At 40.5% G+C, this 16772-nt stretch overlaps 1 protein-coding gene across 1 annotated transcript in view; it reads right to left on the bottom strand.

Moving 5' to 3' along the window:
• RAPGEF5 (Rap guanine nucleotide exchange factor 5) overlaps nt 1–16772 on the bottom strand; it is a 153072-nt gene that overhangs the window by 80309 nt on the left and 55991 nt on the right. Inside the window, exons 8-9 of the mRNA XM_084223193.1 lie at nt 12830–12906; nt 7468–7593 (exon numbers count right to left, since the gene is read on the bottom strand). Coding sequence (XP_084079319.1) covers nt 7468–7593; nt 12830–12906 — 203 coding nt within the window. The remainder of the gene's footprint in view (nt 1–7467; nt 7594–12829; nt 12907–16772) is intronic.

The following is a 16772-nucleotide window of genomic DNA, read 5'->3' as shown; positions in this document are numbered from 1 at the left end:
ACTCCTGTCCTCTCCCTGCTCCTGGATGCTGACCCCCATTCATCACTCACCCCCTTCTGTGTGCAAGTGTGCCTTCATGAAGCCACTTGGTGAAACACAGGATCTAGATTGAAATACTGCCAACTAAAAAAAATCATTTGACCCAGTCCAGTTTCTGGGTTGGGTAAGTCACAAGGCTTTGGGGAATTAAGGAGGATGGCTGTGTTTCACCTGGAGCAGCAGAGTAGCTCTCGCCAGCACAGGCCATCCCTGACACCATCTCATCCTCACCCCATATCTGTGTCCCCATAACGTGAGGGGAACCAATCCAGTTGGAAAATAATCCCATAAGGAAGGTGTATTCATTGCATTTTTCAGCTTCTTATTCCCTGTGTCACTTCAAAAAGCAGCACTACCTGGGCCAGCCCAAGGCTGGGGGCAAATGTTTGGGGCAGCACAGCCCCTGAAATGATGCCTGAGGACCCAGAGGCTGCGTAGGGACTGCAAATGTTTGGCCTCACCTCAGCTATGCTCAGGATTTTTTAAAAAGTTCCCCCTGGCCATCAACATTTCAACCCACTTTCAGCTTCCTTGGGATTCCTGAACCAAGTCTCAAGGATCACAAAGCAATTCCTCAACATTCATTAACCACTGCAAGTTTTATGGCACCCTTCAAGGTCCCACATGTTTAAGACCTCATTTTATACCTGGCAAACAAAGGTGCAGAAAAGCAATGAGATTTGAAGAAGGTTATTTATTAAATAACCAACAGAGTGAAAACCAAAAATTTAAAGTTCTGCCTCCCAGGTTTTAGTCTGATAGAAACCATGTGCCCTTTTTACCCCTTTCAGCACAGGACCTAAGTCATTGTCCCGCACAAGAATGAGTCACCATTCCACTCTAAAGAAAGCCCAGCGTGCAAAACGTGTATTTGGAATTTCCTCCTATACAAAGTAGTATAATGTTGCAGAATAAATGAAAGATGAGAAAATTAGGCTTTCTTTTCTTTTAAACACTAGGATGAGCATCTGGAGGAAAGAAAGTATTGTGGGAATACGTAACTTGACTTAAAGGAAAATAGTGAGGTTTCTATTCAGTGTGTTCCCATACTATGCTCACAATATATCATGGGAGCACAAGCATGACTCAAGTGCTTTTTGTTATAAAGAGAAGGATCACATAATTTCACCACTCTTTTGCACTCGTGACATGAGGATGTTCTCCTTCAAAACTTTGGCCACATTAAATAAACTCAAAAAAAGGAATAAGAAGTCCACTTAAAAGTATGTAGTAAATAAAAATAATTTTATCATTATTTTTAAAGTGCTGCAAAAGACTGAAATGAGCATGCAAATGAGCCCAGTCCTACATCTGAATGGGAGGATCCTTATCTCTGGCAAACTTTTTCCATTTCAAAAAGATGCCTTTTCAAAAAGATTCCCATTCCATACTGGAAAAAAAAAGAAAAAAGAAAAAAGGAAAAAAACCAAGAAAGAAAGGGAAAAAGCCTAGGACCTGCAGAAAGCTTTTCTTCTCAGAAGATAAAGAGGTTGGCTTATAAAAAACAGGTGATCACCTGGAGCTATGCATTCATTCCAGCAGATGAAAAACTGAGCATCTGGAATAGGACATTCTCTCCAGAACATGACAGAACTAGATTCCACTCCCTGTTTCCCCTGAATCAGACCAGAGACTTGAACTTCAAGTTAACCTCCACAGCAAACATGTACCTGATTCTTAATTACTTATTCTTGGTCAACAAGGAAGTATATACTGACAATCTCATTGATAGATTCATTTTTTCTTGGCTTGTAATTGAAGACTAAATCAAAATTGCAAATTACCAGGTTACCCTGGTACAGCTCTCTCTGCTAGTGCTGGCAGGTCCAAGAGGTGTAAAGAGAAACAGCAAACTCCTGTGCTGACATGCCAAGTCCCTTCTGTTTAGATGACTTTAGACATCTGTACCACCTCATAGCTATTCAAGCCATGAAAGTTTTTGCAATGCTGTGTTATAGTTGTTGTGACCACTTGACCCACAGCTCTGCAAGAGATGCAGAGCAGCTGCCAAGAGCCAAAAGCAGTAAACCTACAAGCTACCCTATAGATATGTCCCAAACAGAGCAGACACAACAAAATGATGTTTTTAGAAAGTAATGCACAGATTTCAGTCACTGACTGTATTCAGACATCATGTGATGTCAATGTTTTAAAGAATATTTTTCCATTGGGGGTTACTGACTGTCAATCCAGCAGTACATCAGCCCAATGCCACAGCTTTGTCAAGCTAACCAAAACTGCAGCTCTGGACACATCCTGGCATTCATTCTTGTCTCCTTGCAGGTGTCCAGCTGGGCACCCTAAAATACCCCCGGTGTGTCACAGCTGGAATTTCCTTATGAAATTCCTCTGTCATGAGTAATCTATACAATCCAAGGCTCTAAATCATTAATCTTCTCTTGTAAGCCTTTTAACAGCTTCAGCTCAACCACTAACCTGCCTCAAAGAGCAAATCATCTGTCTTCCTAATGAGACCACTGATTACAAAAGTTAGTACCCAGCAAATTAACAGAACTGCTCCTCAGTATCTGTTGCCCTCTGAAAACATACCTGCCTCATATAATATATCTCTTTCATCTTGAATTAAGTCACAGAATCAATACATCCAAGCTGTAGTACTTATATTCTTTTAAACAGCAGGTAATTCTAACTAATATGTAGATTAATGTGTAAAGAGATTACAGGGTGGATTTAGGAAATGTTCCCCTTCCTCCTGATGCAACAAAGTACTGTAAGAACCTCCTTGGAACATTACTGTCAGTTTGTGAACATCTTATTCAGTTGATCTGACTATGAAAATGATACTATAATCTAAAATATTCTCTCCATTTGCTGAGGGGAAAAGCCCTTTTACAATTTTACTTAAACAATGACGCCATAAACAGACATGATTTTCTTAATGAGTGGAACACTTCATTGAAATAATAACTGGAAATGCTGTACAACACATTTTCACATCTATCTCAAAGGCATTATTCAAGTTATAGTTGACTAAAGGAATTTCAAAAACTATGGTTTAGTGCAGATATGTCTTGAATGCAATCCAAATGTATGCTGGAAGGGAAAAATATGATAAATGACTTCAAGTGGCTTTACACACAGAGCTTGCTTTCTATATTATAATTAATGCTAATAATAAGAAAGCCTCTGCAAAAAGCAGGCTTGCTCTATAGCTGAATATTTCAACACAGATTTTTCATCTATTTTCTGTCAAAGCAATTTTTTTAAGGAAATGAAATATTTAAATTACATAAAAATACAAATGTCCAGTTTCACATTTCCCTAGGCTTTTGAGTATGATTTGCATGTAATGATAAAATTAGAACTGCAAGCTTGCATAGTATTTTTATGCTATCCCACACTTGATATTAAAATAATTTCTGCGTGTTTTAGACAATAATTTCATTTTATTTATTTATCAATACCTTGTAGGAATGCAGAAGCACAGGGAAGAAGCTTATCTGCCTGTTTAGAAGTTTCTTTAGTTCTATTTACTTTCTATTCATTAGCTAAGCTGAAGTTTTAGGCAACTTAACATATACCTACCGTTCAGTGCCTTCATTAAGCACCTTATTCTAACACATTAGGAAGAGGGAGTGGGGGAAAAAAATCATTGTTAGTTTTTGTTTTTCTCTACAAGCCTGTGAGCACCATTATGGTTAGAGCACTTTTCAAACACTTTATTTACCAGAGAAGAAGCTGGCACTGTGTGCTACCATGGAACATCAGTTCCAATGTACCAATCTAACCTGGTCACTGCCAGCTTCCAGTGTCAAAATCAATTTAGCAGCTCCCATATGATAGAAACTGAGCACAGAACTTTTTAAATTATTACAGTTATTCAAAGCTCTTTTTGTTTTTATTCAGACCATAAATGCAAAATAATAGCATAAAAGAAAACTAAAAAAGAAAGCAGCATGGACTTTCTGATTTTGTACAAATCATCTTACAGATCTAGATATATATATCCCGATTTTACACCCTCCAGAACTCAGCCAGACTAAAGGAATCCCTTCTCCCACCCACTAGTTCCAAACCAAGCTTTCTTCCAGTGAGCCAGCCAGCTGTCACTTACATTCCCTCTTCCCAACCATCTGTTTTTTCTGAGGAAAAAAAATTATATTTCATCTCCTGAACTAGCAACCCAAACCAGTCCTTGCTTCACCTGTTCCTTGTGGACCACAACCTCCCAACACCACACCTCAAAAAACAGCTTTAGGTACTTTATCTGCCAAAAAACCTCTTCTGCATCCGCGTGTCATCTATTTTCTTTAAGTGAGTCATTAAGTTCTGTACTCAAACTCAGATGAAGATGGTGACTATTTATTTGAATGACAAGAGAGTTTACCAGTCCTCCTAGCCAATCAATCTAGCTCCCTATCACACTCCACACCTCATCCACTGTACAGGAAAGAGTTATCGGGCTACCAAATCAGTACCAAATTCTTCGATTAGGCTGAGAACCCTTTCTTCTTTACAGGAAAGCACAGGAATCACCAGAGCTCAATTATAATACATTTATATTTGCTCTTAATGCTGGAAACCCATGTGAGGCTGTACTGCTTTAGAAACACAGTGGGTGTAACACACAAGGAGGAGCCACAACTCCATTTCCCATCACATGCCTGGGACACAGAGCACGTAGAGAGGAATTATGCATATGCACAATTCTAACTCCGTGTTCAAGTTGGGGTTTTGGGGGGTTTTTTTCATATTCCTAGAGGAGAAAAAACTAGAGAACTCTGCTTCAGGCAAAATTTCCCATTGGCCATTTTGGAAAGAGCAGCTTAACTTCCAGGCAGGTTATAAAGCCCCTAGCTTTTAACAGTGACACTGGCCCAGGCTGATAAACACATAGCCCTGCAAGCCAGCAGCATTTCTGCTCTGAGCTGGGCTGCCAGGAGGCCAGCCCAGATAGCAAGCTCTCCAAGGGCAGGGAGAACAGCCTGGCAGAGTGTTCAGGCCTCTCATTTACAGACTGCATGCCATTCCTTTGAGGAAGGCAGATCACCCAAAGCCCAGCTTGAGCTCCCCAGGAGGGAAAGCTGGTGAAAGCTTTAGGGCAGGGATACTTGCTGAGAAATGAGAGTCCTATGGAAAATGCACAGAGCATCTCCATTTTATCCTGCACTGAGTGCCCATCACCCTGTGTTAGAAAGAAAGCAGTGAAAAAAAGCTATTTTTTTTTTTAATTAAAAAAAAGAAGGATGGGCAGGTTACACATAATAAGGATACCACGCCCTGAACATGTTGTTCCTCTAACATTTGCAATGAGCCCAAGGGACTGGAGAGTAAGCCAATGCCAATGAATCTGCCATCACTTTTGTAGCAGCAGGATGAGATGGGAAGGGCTGAAATCCTGGATCCAAGCAGTATTCACTATAATTTACTCACTACAATTCAGCCTGCTGCTTTTCTCCTTGGAGAAGAGGGGGGATATCTGCCTGGAGCAGTGAACCCTGCCCAGCCAGTCAAATCCTGTCACCTGCACGTGCACCAGATCAGCTCTCAGAGCACACAGAAGGAAGGGAGGGAGAGGAAGGGATGGAAGCTCATGGCTTCCTGAACATATGCAACCCACTGCCCCGCCATGGCAGTGTGTGTATTTTTTCCAGTGAAAGTTACCTGAGTCAGCTAAACTGAGAAGCTATGACAAACCTCGCCCATGTTCAGAGTGCCTGTTCCTAATGAAGTCAGTGGTCTAGTTGGGGGCTTACCAGACACACCCACAAGAAAGACTTTAGGTCTCTCTAATATCTGGGCATGGGCTGCCTGGACCCACCCTACAACAACCAGCAAAGTGCACAACAGAGGGAAGAAACACACCATGATTTATTATTGCCAGCACTAGCTGTAGGACATTCCCCACCCAGAAAAAAAGGGCACACGAGGAATGACCTGAGCGTCTCTCTGCTGTCACCTCCAAAAGCATGTCCTAAAGGTCTAAAGGCATATCCTTGTCTGAGAGCAGTAATTGCTGTGTTATGCTGCTCAGGATGGGTATGAGCAAATTGCTGGAGCTCCTGCTAAACTGAAGTCACTCATCTCCTAAATAGCAGCAACTGTTAAGTACCATACTTTTCAAAAGGAGAAGAAAAGCTGAGCGCTGCTTTCCTTTCCATTTTTGGAACTGTACTGTAATCTGTGCAGCTACAGAGCTGCAGCTGAGTCCACAGCACCCTTTGCAAAGACCAGAGCAGCAGCAAAAATATCCACTGAATTTTTTTGAGTAACAGTCCCAACATCCCCCTCTCATCTATGCTCACACATCTGTAATCTTGTTTCCAAATCCTGAAACACAATAGAAATCTGCCCCAGTTTAAAATCATCTTTGCTTAAGTACTTCAACCTTTAATTGTTCTTTGTGGATACAGTTAAAGATATATAGAAATTCTTCCAGACATCCATTGCTACAGGGTCAGCTAAGAAATAATTTTATCTTGGGTAATTAGCCTTTGCTAATTGCCCTCCTCCCTTCTGCACACTTAGTGATACAATTACACATCTAACTACACCAGACCAGACCATCTACCCTACCAAACAGAACACCATGAAGCTTTGAAAAAACACCTAATCATTCTCTTTTCCTCTGTCCAGCCTTATTTCAGTAGGAATGAACTTGCAGAAGAGCCGAAAAGTATTTCTTTTCTAAAGTAAAAGTCTTTTTTCTACTGTCCAGTGAGCAGAAAATGAAATAAATTGCATATACACAATGGCAAGAGACATGAAGACTAGGTGGATTTTTTGTTGTTTCTTGCAGTTATTATCCTCTGCACCTTTAGATGAATATGCAATCAGAATAGAAGTCTTTACTAGGAGAACAAATTAGGAGACATTGTGCTATAAGGAAAGCAGTGAAGTTTCTGTGAATTTTCAGCCCAGTTATTAACATCTGAATGAGTGCTTTCAGAAGCATTAAACAGAATGCTGCTTTCTTCAGTGTAACTTTTGATTGAAAACACAATTTAAAAGAAAAAATCAAATTGCTGAACTCCCTATCCAGACCATTCTCTTTAACTCATGCTGAAAATTTTCAGCCAATACTTGCATCCAAATATGCCTGCAGAAAAGTAATTTTAAGATAATTTAGAGTAGTTGAAGCATTCATATGCCTAATACATTATTTAAATACATCGTAAAACCCAACAATTTGGTAAAGAGCATCCTGAAATCATCTGCTATATCCTAATATAAGATATTAATAACAGCATCTGACAGTTAATGACAACATAATAATTTGAGTGTGTTGGCAATTATTGACCTGAACGCACTTTAAGGGAAATTTAAATGCCAGAGGAGAGCAGCTACAGCTCCATGACTAATGTGTGCCCTGGATTCTGACCATCAGCTTTGCTATTTCAGTTTTGTGACCTAAATCTCCCTCCCCTACCCAAAAGAAACAAAAAACCCAAATAAGAAATGTCTTACCTGTTCTGCCTTCTCCAGTGCTTTTCTATCCGCCTGCAAAAACTGGCAGTTCTCTCTCGCCAGCTTTTGGACCAGCTCAATCCGTCCGATGTCATCTCTTCCCTGAAGCTTGCATAAAACTCCTGCCTTAAGGGTGGGAGAAAGAGCAAACAGATACTTAAATCCACAGTCCCAGGACATGACACCACCACAAATTTCAAACTTAAAAGAAATGCATTTGTTTTCTCATATTTGCGGTACTTCGGTGCCACTTGCTGAGCACAAACAAGTCACTGCTTCCCGGGAAACAACTGGAGAGGAACAGAAACACATCTGAATCTCCAAATGCATCTGCTCTGGAGGAAAGAAGGCAGGGCTAACTAAATCAACCTCTCCTCTGAGTGCAACTATCAGATATGCTGTGTTTTATTTGTTCCTGTCAGCCTGTTTCCTGTTACATAAGAGAACAGAGCAAGAGGTTAAAAACTCATGGGAAAGTTAGCCAGGAACAGCCCTGGAAAAAGAATGAAGTGCAACACAAGGAACACAAGGCACTCCTAAAAATAACAGTCTACAACTCCCTCTGCTCCCACTCCAACCATTTTTCACATATGCAAGACTCGGGAGTTAAAAGACAGTTGTGCTACAGTTACTTATTCCATAAATCTCAAATATGTATCTCGAGATGTTGTTTAGGGAAGGAAATTATATTTGCTTTAAAAGCTATGTTAGAGCTATATTTTTTTGGCTAATTCTGTTATTCAAGCTATGCTGATACTGTTTTGTCAAAATGGTTGTTTTCTAAAAATGTCAGATAGATACATATAAAAAGATGGATTCATGCTTGCACACAGGCACAGTAGAGACTCATTGCAAAGTTAGCTGATGTGGGCTAAACTGCTCCTTGCAAAGTCAGTGGCTGATATCACTGTCCATGATTTGGTTATGGATATGGCCTCTGCATAACTGAGACCTAGGGTGATGATACCACACCGCTTTTCTTAGCACAAATGTTTCCTGATGGGAGCTGCAGATGCCTTGGGAGGGCCCATCATGTGGCATACCTATGATATGGCTATGTGACTTCAAAGGCAATCTGCAAATAAACATTTTTCTGCTGAACTTCCTTCACAGTTTTCTTTCTGCTGTTCATCTTGAGTTTAAATAAATCACTACCTACTCCAGAATTCACAACACATCTTGTGAGTCAGGCCCAAAAACTAGGGATGCCCTGATTTGCTAACCCTGCAGGGTCCAATCCCTTGGCCTTGAGCAATTCCTGTCCATGACAGATGAAGGTGTGAGAGTGAGTGCCCACCCAAATCATCCTACAGCCTGCTGGTTTCCCCAGCTAACAAGTGGGGGTTAAGATTTCTTTAGCTGAAGAAGAAAGCAAATCCATTTTATGAATAAGTTCTTGAAGGCTGATGGGAAAAAATGGGCTCCATGACCAAATCTAGAGTCATCTTTATCCAGCTTATTGAAAGAAATTTGTGCCTACATGCACATGCCTACATTCTTCCAGTCGGGGTGAAGACATCTCCTCACAAATCTGCATCAGACTGCTCTGATGAATAAAGGATTTAGATACAGCCTCTCCCTTGAATGTCCTGTGCTCCTCCTGAGGAACCCAGCTTCCCTACATAAAGCGCCTACTCCCTGGTTTGAAGGTCAGAAATCCACTGAGAATTTAAGGAATTACATTGCCTAATTTCAAATTCCTTACATAGTCCATGAGTTCAGTGTCCCTTATCTTCTAAATCAAAGACATTGGTTTATAAACCAGTTCTGACACACTCTTATCCCCTGCAGATCAGCAGCAAGACTTCTACATTTTATCAAATGTAGAAGAATATAGTGAACTAGTTGTCCAGGCTTGTTTAATCCATAGAGAAAAAAGGGGTGTTTAGGAAGAGATATATTTTTTTTTTCACTCTACAGTAGACATTTAAAAATGGTCAGATCAATTGTTTCCTAATATTCTCCTTTTTCTCCAGTAATTTGCACAGGGAACCTAAGACTTGGGAGTCCTGATGTCTGCACTTCCAGCACTTTGAGTGCCTGGGGACATCAACAAAATCAAGCCTGCTTATTTCATGGCTGCAGGATGCTTCTAGCAGAGTATTACATCAGTGTCATGTAGGCTAAGGACAACTCCAAAGTGGTATCACCTACTGGGACTTCAGGATGATAAAGATTTTGACTCTCTCTGGATCTGGGCTCTTAGTACTGTGGAGGCACTTTTTGTACCTTCCTGCTGTGCTGTCCTGGTTCAGGAATGGCACTCCCCAGTTTAGTGCTCCCACTGAGACTAAATGAGGCACCTTTGCTCCCTCACCCTTCTCCTTTGGGTAGCTGAAGAGGAGAATTGGAGGCACAAAAGGTGAAGATCACAGGTTGAGACAAGAACAATTTACTGAAAACAGCAATGAGATAAGAAAACAAACAGTAACAGCAACAATAATAATGATATACAGGGTATAAATAAGGAATGATTCACATGGAAACCCCTTGACAACAGACAGTACCCAACCAATCCCTCCTCCACAATATCCCAGCCTGGAAGAGAATCCCTTCCCCTGCCCCCACCAAGGATGTGAGGTGGTATAGAACAACCTCTGGGTCCTGGCTATTGGAAAAACTAACCCTGTCCTGGCTGGAACCAGGATGAGTCCAGAGAAGTAGCCCATGACCTACAACAACCACCAAGTAGAAATATGTGTTTTAGCATGTCCCCTCCTCCTGTCACGCTTCTTTCATTTAAAGAGTTGCAGAGAACATGAAAAAAAAATTCTTATTTAATTGGGTCTCCAGAGGATAAAAAATTTCTGGGAGGGTTAAGGTATTATTAAATTAACTGCATATGTTTAGCTCTGGGAGTAAAGAATGCACTTGAAACACAAAAGGCTAAACCTGTTTTTTCATAATTAAGAAAAAAACTATGAACCATTTACTTTTAGTTCTGGTTTCCTCACTTATACTGACTTTTCAGTACAAATCCTTCTGTTAAATAGCTGTAAGAAAACATCCAGGTCAATTAAATAATTAATTGATGACAGCTTCTAAAACCTGGTTAGGAAAATGTTGACAGTTGCCAATTACTGGTCATTTTCACTTCTCAGTACGAATTTAATTTTCAGGCAATACTTTGGAAGCTGTTAGACAAAAGGGTAAAGGCAAGTCACCCTACTTGCAAAGCACAATTTTGATTTTCATTTTGTGCAGGCACACATTCTCCAAAACCCTTGTTGGTGCTTAGACCTCTAATTTGTGTAGACCAAAACAGATACAATTACTAACATATGTGAAGGTAAAAATCAAAAAGTTGCATAGTTTAACTGTCTTTACCTTAATGGATGATAAATGAATGCACCTTATAGTAAAGCTTTACTACCATTCATGGCTCAAAATTATATAATTTAGTGTGTTTATGTAACATTTGAAATGAAATTTTTAAAAGTTTAATGGAAATGAAAGCAAATTAGTCTCTACTGAGGGTAGAAAGAGGAAGATGCTGACAACATACTTTCTGTTTCAGCATATCCATTGGAAAATATTCCTTCTGCATAGGTCATAAATGAGCATCTAGCAATGACACAGAGGTGAATTAACACATCCCTAGGAAGACAAGATGGGATCTTTTCTTTACATAATTTACATTGTTTACAGCAAGTTTGCTTTTGAAAATCCCATTGCTAGATTTTTTCCACACTTCTACCAGTTTTGTCAACTAACTCAAGTGTAGATCAAGCCTCTCTCCCACAGAGCACTCTTTAGAGCAGGCACCACACCCTTCAATTCTATTAACAGAAGATTTGTGGTGGCTTGGTTTTCTTTCACCATACCTCTCTCTCTTTCTGTAGCTGGTGAAAAAATATAATTATTACTGGCTTCACCTTCAATCAGCCTGAAAACTTAAAACCATGTGCCACTGCCTCAAAAGACAGGATGCCTTGCTTTGCTCCAGTTATGCACAGTTCCACTAAAATGAAAAATATCATTCACTCCTTTAAAACAAACTCAAACAAACATTTGGCCTTCACTTGATGTCCTTTTTATGGTGCCAACAAACTGGAGCAAACACTGATTTGATAACACTCCTGCTTTCCTCCCAGCAGAGCACATGAACACTTTTGTTAACTGCTCATTTAATAATTGTACAATTTTAAATGTGCTTCATATTCTTTTAAATTTTAGAAGATGGTTTCCAGTCAATTAAAGTCTGGGTGAATCAATACCCCAATAATAATTTTTTATGGGCTTTTATAATTATTTCAGGGTAATCTTATTAGCTGGCTACATAGGGGCTTTGCATGTGCATTGTCTATGTCATAGATAGGAATAAATATTTTCCAAAAACTAATAATTACAGCAACTAAGTAGAACTCAGAATACATTAAATCCTTCCCCTCCCCCCCAAAAAAAAATCCAATGAAAAAACAGAAATCCAAATTTTTGTGCAGTGAGGTCAGTGTTTCCCTCTGGGTCCTTCCTATATCTCTGTAATGCACTCTTGGCTACATGGCTCGTACCCTTTCAGCTAGGCTTGCTCACAGACATCAGCATAAATCCCATCTTTCTTGCACACAACTTTTCACTGTGGCAAGATGTTAGGGAGATAAATCAGAGGCAGGAACTGCAAGCTGCATATAGGGGAAGGAGAAAAGGTGGCAACTGGTGGGGAACATAACATTTGCAAGAGAAATAGAAGGAGAAAAAACCCGTCAAGACTGGGAAAAATCAATTTTAAATTAAAAGCAATAATCAGTACCAGTACAATGAGCACTACAGTTACACTTGCACAGCTTGAACATGTGAATGGAATGACTGAATGAATTGCAGATTAATCTAAAAAGATTCACAGAATTAAAAAGGGTAAGCAGTCCCACAATAAAATACTCTAAAGGCAGTTTAGTTTCTCCTGAGCAATATCCAGAAATGTGCTTTGGTTGTAAATGAGGGCAGTTAGGGAAAAAAAGAAGAAGGTTGTTGCTCGCACTGGAGTGACTAATAAGTATCCCTATTTCATTGCATGTCTACTTACAGTGATTAAAATTCAATCAAAATGTCATATGCCCTTGCCTCCTAAAACACATCTCATTTTACTTTCACATCTGGTATATGCTACGTGTATTATCTAAAAGGAGCAGAAAGATAGCTGAAGAATGCTGTCCAATTGCAACATCATGGGATTAATTCCCAGAATAATCATCAATCTTATTCTAAATAGTCACATAAGATGAGATCCAGCAGACTTGCTCGCTCCTACATGCTCCCTGCACAGAACATCGAGGAATATCCATTTCCCAGAGCTACTGAAAGCAGTTCCTCAACTCGTAGATCTGGAAACATTCCCAAGACTCCATTAATCTTACACATGTACCTGTGCATCAGAGGTATCCTTGAGATCTTCTAGTCCTCTTATTTCTTGGCTGCTGTTTTCTTCATTTTGATGAATTGCTAAAAATAAGAAAGAGGAATATATTGGAAGCAGGCAGGTTTAAATCACGAAAAGCAGCAAAGTGGCATTAGATCAAATAGGATGACCATGCAAGGAATGTTTAAACTTTAGCATTCTAGTAAACCCCTGGAGTGCTTTTGGACAGATCCTATAAGGTACACCTTATTGGGTTTGGAAAAATGCTAAATACAGTACACTTTATTTTTCCCCATGCAGTAAAATCCAGTACTAAATAGTTATAGACATGCTACTGTTAGTCCTGATAAAACAATGACATTTAGAGGAACTCCACTTTTCCATACACTGTAACAAGATATCATGACTCCTAAGCAATAAAAAAAAATAAGGTCTCCCTCTTCTTCCATTATATTGTAGAAGGTCAGGTCAGACTAAACAAAATAAGCAGATTTATCCCTCACCTCAGACTTGGAAAACTCTTTGTAAGCAAAGTGATGTCAATCTTAACAAACATCACCACTAGCCATGAAAATCATCTCCAGAAATAAATGGTAGCAGGAGATGTTTTATTGAAAGTTCTTTGCTGCTGGCACAAAAGAAGAAACCAGCAACCTCATCCAATTAACATTACTTAAATCACTTAAGCCAGTTTTGCTAGACTTTAAAGTTTTGTATCAAACTTGTTCAATCCCCTGAATGGTCAAAACCAGAGCTAGGAGTTTATCCAGCTAAAGAAACAAGGAACCTCTTGTGAATTAACACCTCAGATTTCTGTATTGCTAACAGTTTCATCTACAGGCAGCTTTACTATCTATACCCCAAACTACCCATTCAGTCAGCACAGCCACCTGCTGTATTTTGGTGGGACATTGAGCCCTCAGATGTTCTGAAATGTGACAGGTTGGAAGAGTCAGACCCAGCAAAACACATGCTAGGTGTACATTATACTGTACACATCACCTTAGAAGAACCACACTCAAATATCTTGAGTACATATTGAGTGATTTCCTGGTTTAGCCACAGCATTTGTGACACCAGAAGTGTCCTTGAGCAGCAGAGCTGTCACATTTATTCCCTGAAAAACACCTTATGGCTCATGGCTTTGATGGATGGGCTGAGCTGGTGCACTTCCTCCTGCCCACCTCCTCTCTCCTTTGCCCCTGTGTACCTGAGCTGCTCATCAGGCTGCATCCCAACAGCCACAGCACAGAGCACAGTGTGTTCAGGCAAGGATCACCAGTCCTGCATTGCTTTAAAACTATGTCTGCGAGCTGAGGCAGCCCAGGATTTGACTGATGAGCAAAGGGAGCAGGAGAAGGGCTGGCAGGCAGCAGTACCACCTTCCCCAGGCATCCTCACCTACGCAATCCTCAGCCCTCAGCCTGAATAACCTCCAGACATAACCAGGTTACCATGGCCAAGCTCATACACCTAACGTGAGCCATGAGGTCCAGCTTGGTGGGTCTGCCTGGGTGCTCTGAGTCTGCTGCAGAAAAAAACAGCCTAACATTTGGGCAGCATCTAGCAACTTAAAAGAAAAGTAACTTTGGACTGTTCTTGACCTCTAAAATAAAATGTACAGATTTATTTTTTCTTATGGCAGGATTGCTGCTGATATTGCTATGCCATATAGGACATAATTTTGTTTCTTCCCCCACAGTTATGCTATCCAAAAAAAAAAAGGTAATAAAAATGCAATTATAAAAGGGGAAATAAGTCATTCTGTCAATACAGTTTATTCCATTACAGGATCTTTTAAAATCCATTATCAGATTTCTGACATAAATCTTCACCGTTGGGTTTACAGGCATCACTTTACCAGCAAACCTCTGAAATTCAAGGTGAATGCTGAGAACAGGGGGTCAGACTATAGCTGCAACAGACAGCATGTACAATGGGCATTAGATCCCAGGATATTTAAAGCTAGGCAAAACCAAAACACTCCTGGGATATGGTGGCATATCTCTGCCCCAGCCTGGAAAAGGAACAACGTAATGACCCAGCAAAGAGAGGGATGGCCTGAGCAGCCATGTGTGACTCCTGCTTTTCTGGTGCAGGGCAGGGTTTCTAAAGGCAGCCTACTTTATCCAGCCAGGCTGGGGGGTCTGTGCAGTTCCTTCCTGTGTAGCCCATCTCCCAGCCTTCCTCATCCTCTTGCACAGTCCCACACAAGAATGACCCCGTTCTACCCACTGCCACTGCGGGAGACACGGAGCATTCAGGACATTGATTTGTTGACCCCTACAGAACAGCTTGCCTGAGACAGGAGTGCTTCAATGCCAGAAGGCATTAACAAACGCTAAAAATTGGCTGTTTGAGCAATTTCTCAAATTGTTAAGTCTGCGTTAGCAGAACATTTCCCCAATTCTCCTTTCAATTTTCTGATCTCTTCGATAATCAGTTTGCTGTAGGCACTCATGGGCAAAATATCCCCCCAGACTCCGGCTATTAATCATGGCATTTAGAGGAGTGGCACCTTGCTGGTAGCACGGCCATGAGTCGAGGTTTAAGTGATTTACCTTGATCCAGACAGCTTTTCCACAGTGCTGAGCAGATGGGAGCTCCACAAACAGCTGTGCCAGGGGAAAAGGTTAGTGCCTGCCAACTGGCTTCTTGTCACAGGCCTCAATTACAAGTGTCCCCTTCCCTGCCCAGTGCCAGGGCAAACACCCCAGATCATCTTCAACCCAAGTGAACGGGCAGACATTCAGGGAGCAGCACCTCTGGCTGACCTGGCTGGGCGGGCAGGTGAGAGGATGGTGTCTGGCCAGGGAGAGAGTGACAAGCAGCCAACACCCAGAACTGAGGGCAGCAAGACCTCTTACCTGGCACAGAGGGGAAGAGAAAGAGGGTGCATGTCCACAACCCACAATGAATATAGCTATCCTTGAGTGTTGAATGATTTCAACATGAGCAGTTTTAAAGATGATGAGAAAAGTGCCTCAGTTTAAGTGCACTCTAAGTGAATGGCTTGAAAAAATAAAAATGAAGAAAAAGTTTTTATACCAGCAATTTCACAACTCAGCTCTAAAAAACCTGAATAAGTTTATCATCCAGACCCAGTTCTCCTTGGCTTCAATGTTGTTTAGACTGTGTAAGGAATGTAGAAAAGAAGCAGTAAATATTTTCTTAAAGGAAAAAGAAAAACAACAGACCTCACACTGACATTCTTGCAGCTCTCTTGGGAGAGAAGGAGCATTTGACCTCTTTTTCACTAAATTTCCATCACAAACTTGATTTTTTTTGTCTTCCTTGCCTCTTATGCAAACCCATAAGGACCAGCCACAAGTAAACCATTTAACTTCACTCAGGGAGCAGCACTCAAGGAATCACACCATCTCATACCTTTTTCCCATCACAAGAACACAGTCCCTTGAAGACTGAAGTGACCACAAGCAATAACCCCTAATTATATTTTCTTGGTTTCTGTAGGAAAATGTTACTATGTGTTTCGTCTATAAAACAGAGAAAACCCACATATTTCTTAAAATATTCTTGTAACTTTAGAAATTTATGGTACTGAGGGCCATCACATACATGTAAGAAACTGATTGCAGTATTTTTGGACACAGTATGCCTCCTAACCCCATAACCACTCATAGACATTCCTTGAATTGGCCCAGGCACTGCTCTCATGGGTTACTGTGCAAGCAATACAAGTTCTGTCACAAAATATAAGAATTCAAGGATAATTTCCTACTTACTGTTGGCTGGCCATTTATTTTTTTTGATTAAAAAAAAATTGACATTGCAAATTCAACCATAGGAAAAGCAAGCGGAAGCTTAGGGTGGGATGGGAAAGTATTTCCCAGGCAAATGCTGATTCTGGAATTGTATATACAAAAAAAGTTGTGAACTTTGGAGCTGAGCCAAACATTTCCTTCTCCAACACTATAAATCCAGCTTT

The sequence above is a fragment of the Fringilla coelebs genome (assembly GCF_963513975.1).
Source record: "Fringilla coelebs genome assembly, chromosome: 1".
NCBI classification, from domain to species: Eukaryota; Metazoa; Chordata; class Aves; order Passeriformes; family Fringillidae; genus Fringilla; species Fringilla coelebs.
This window is presented reverse-complemented; position numbering and strand designations above follow the sequence as displayed.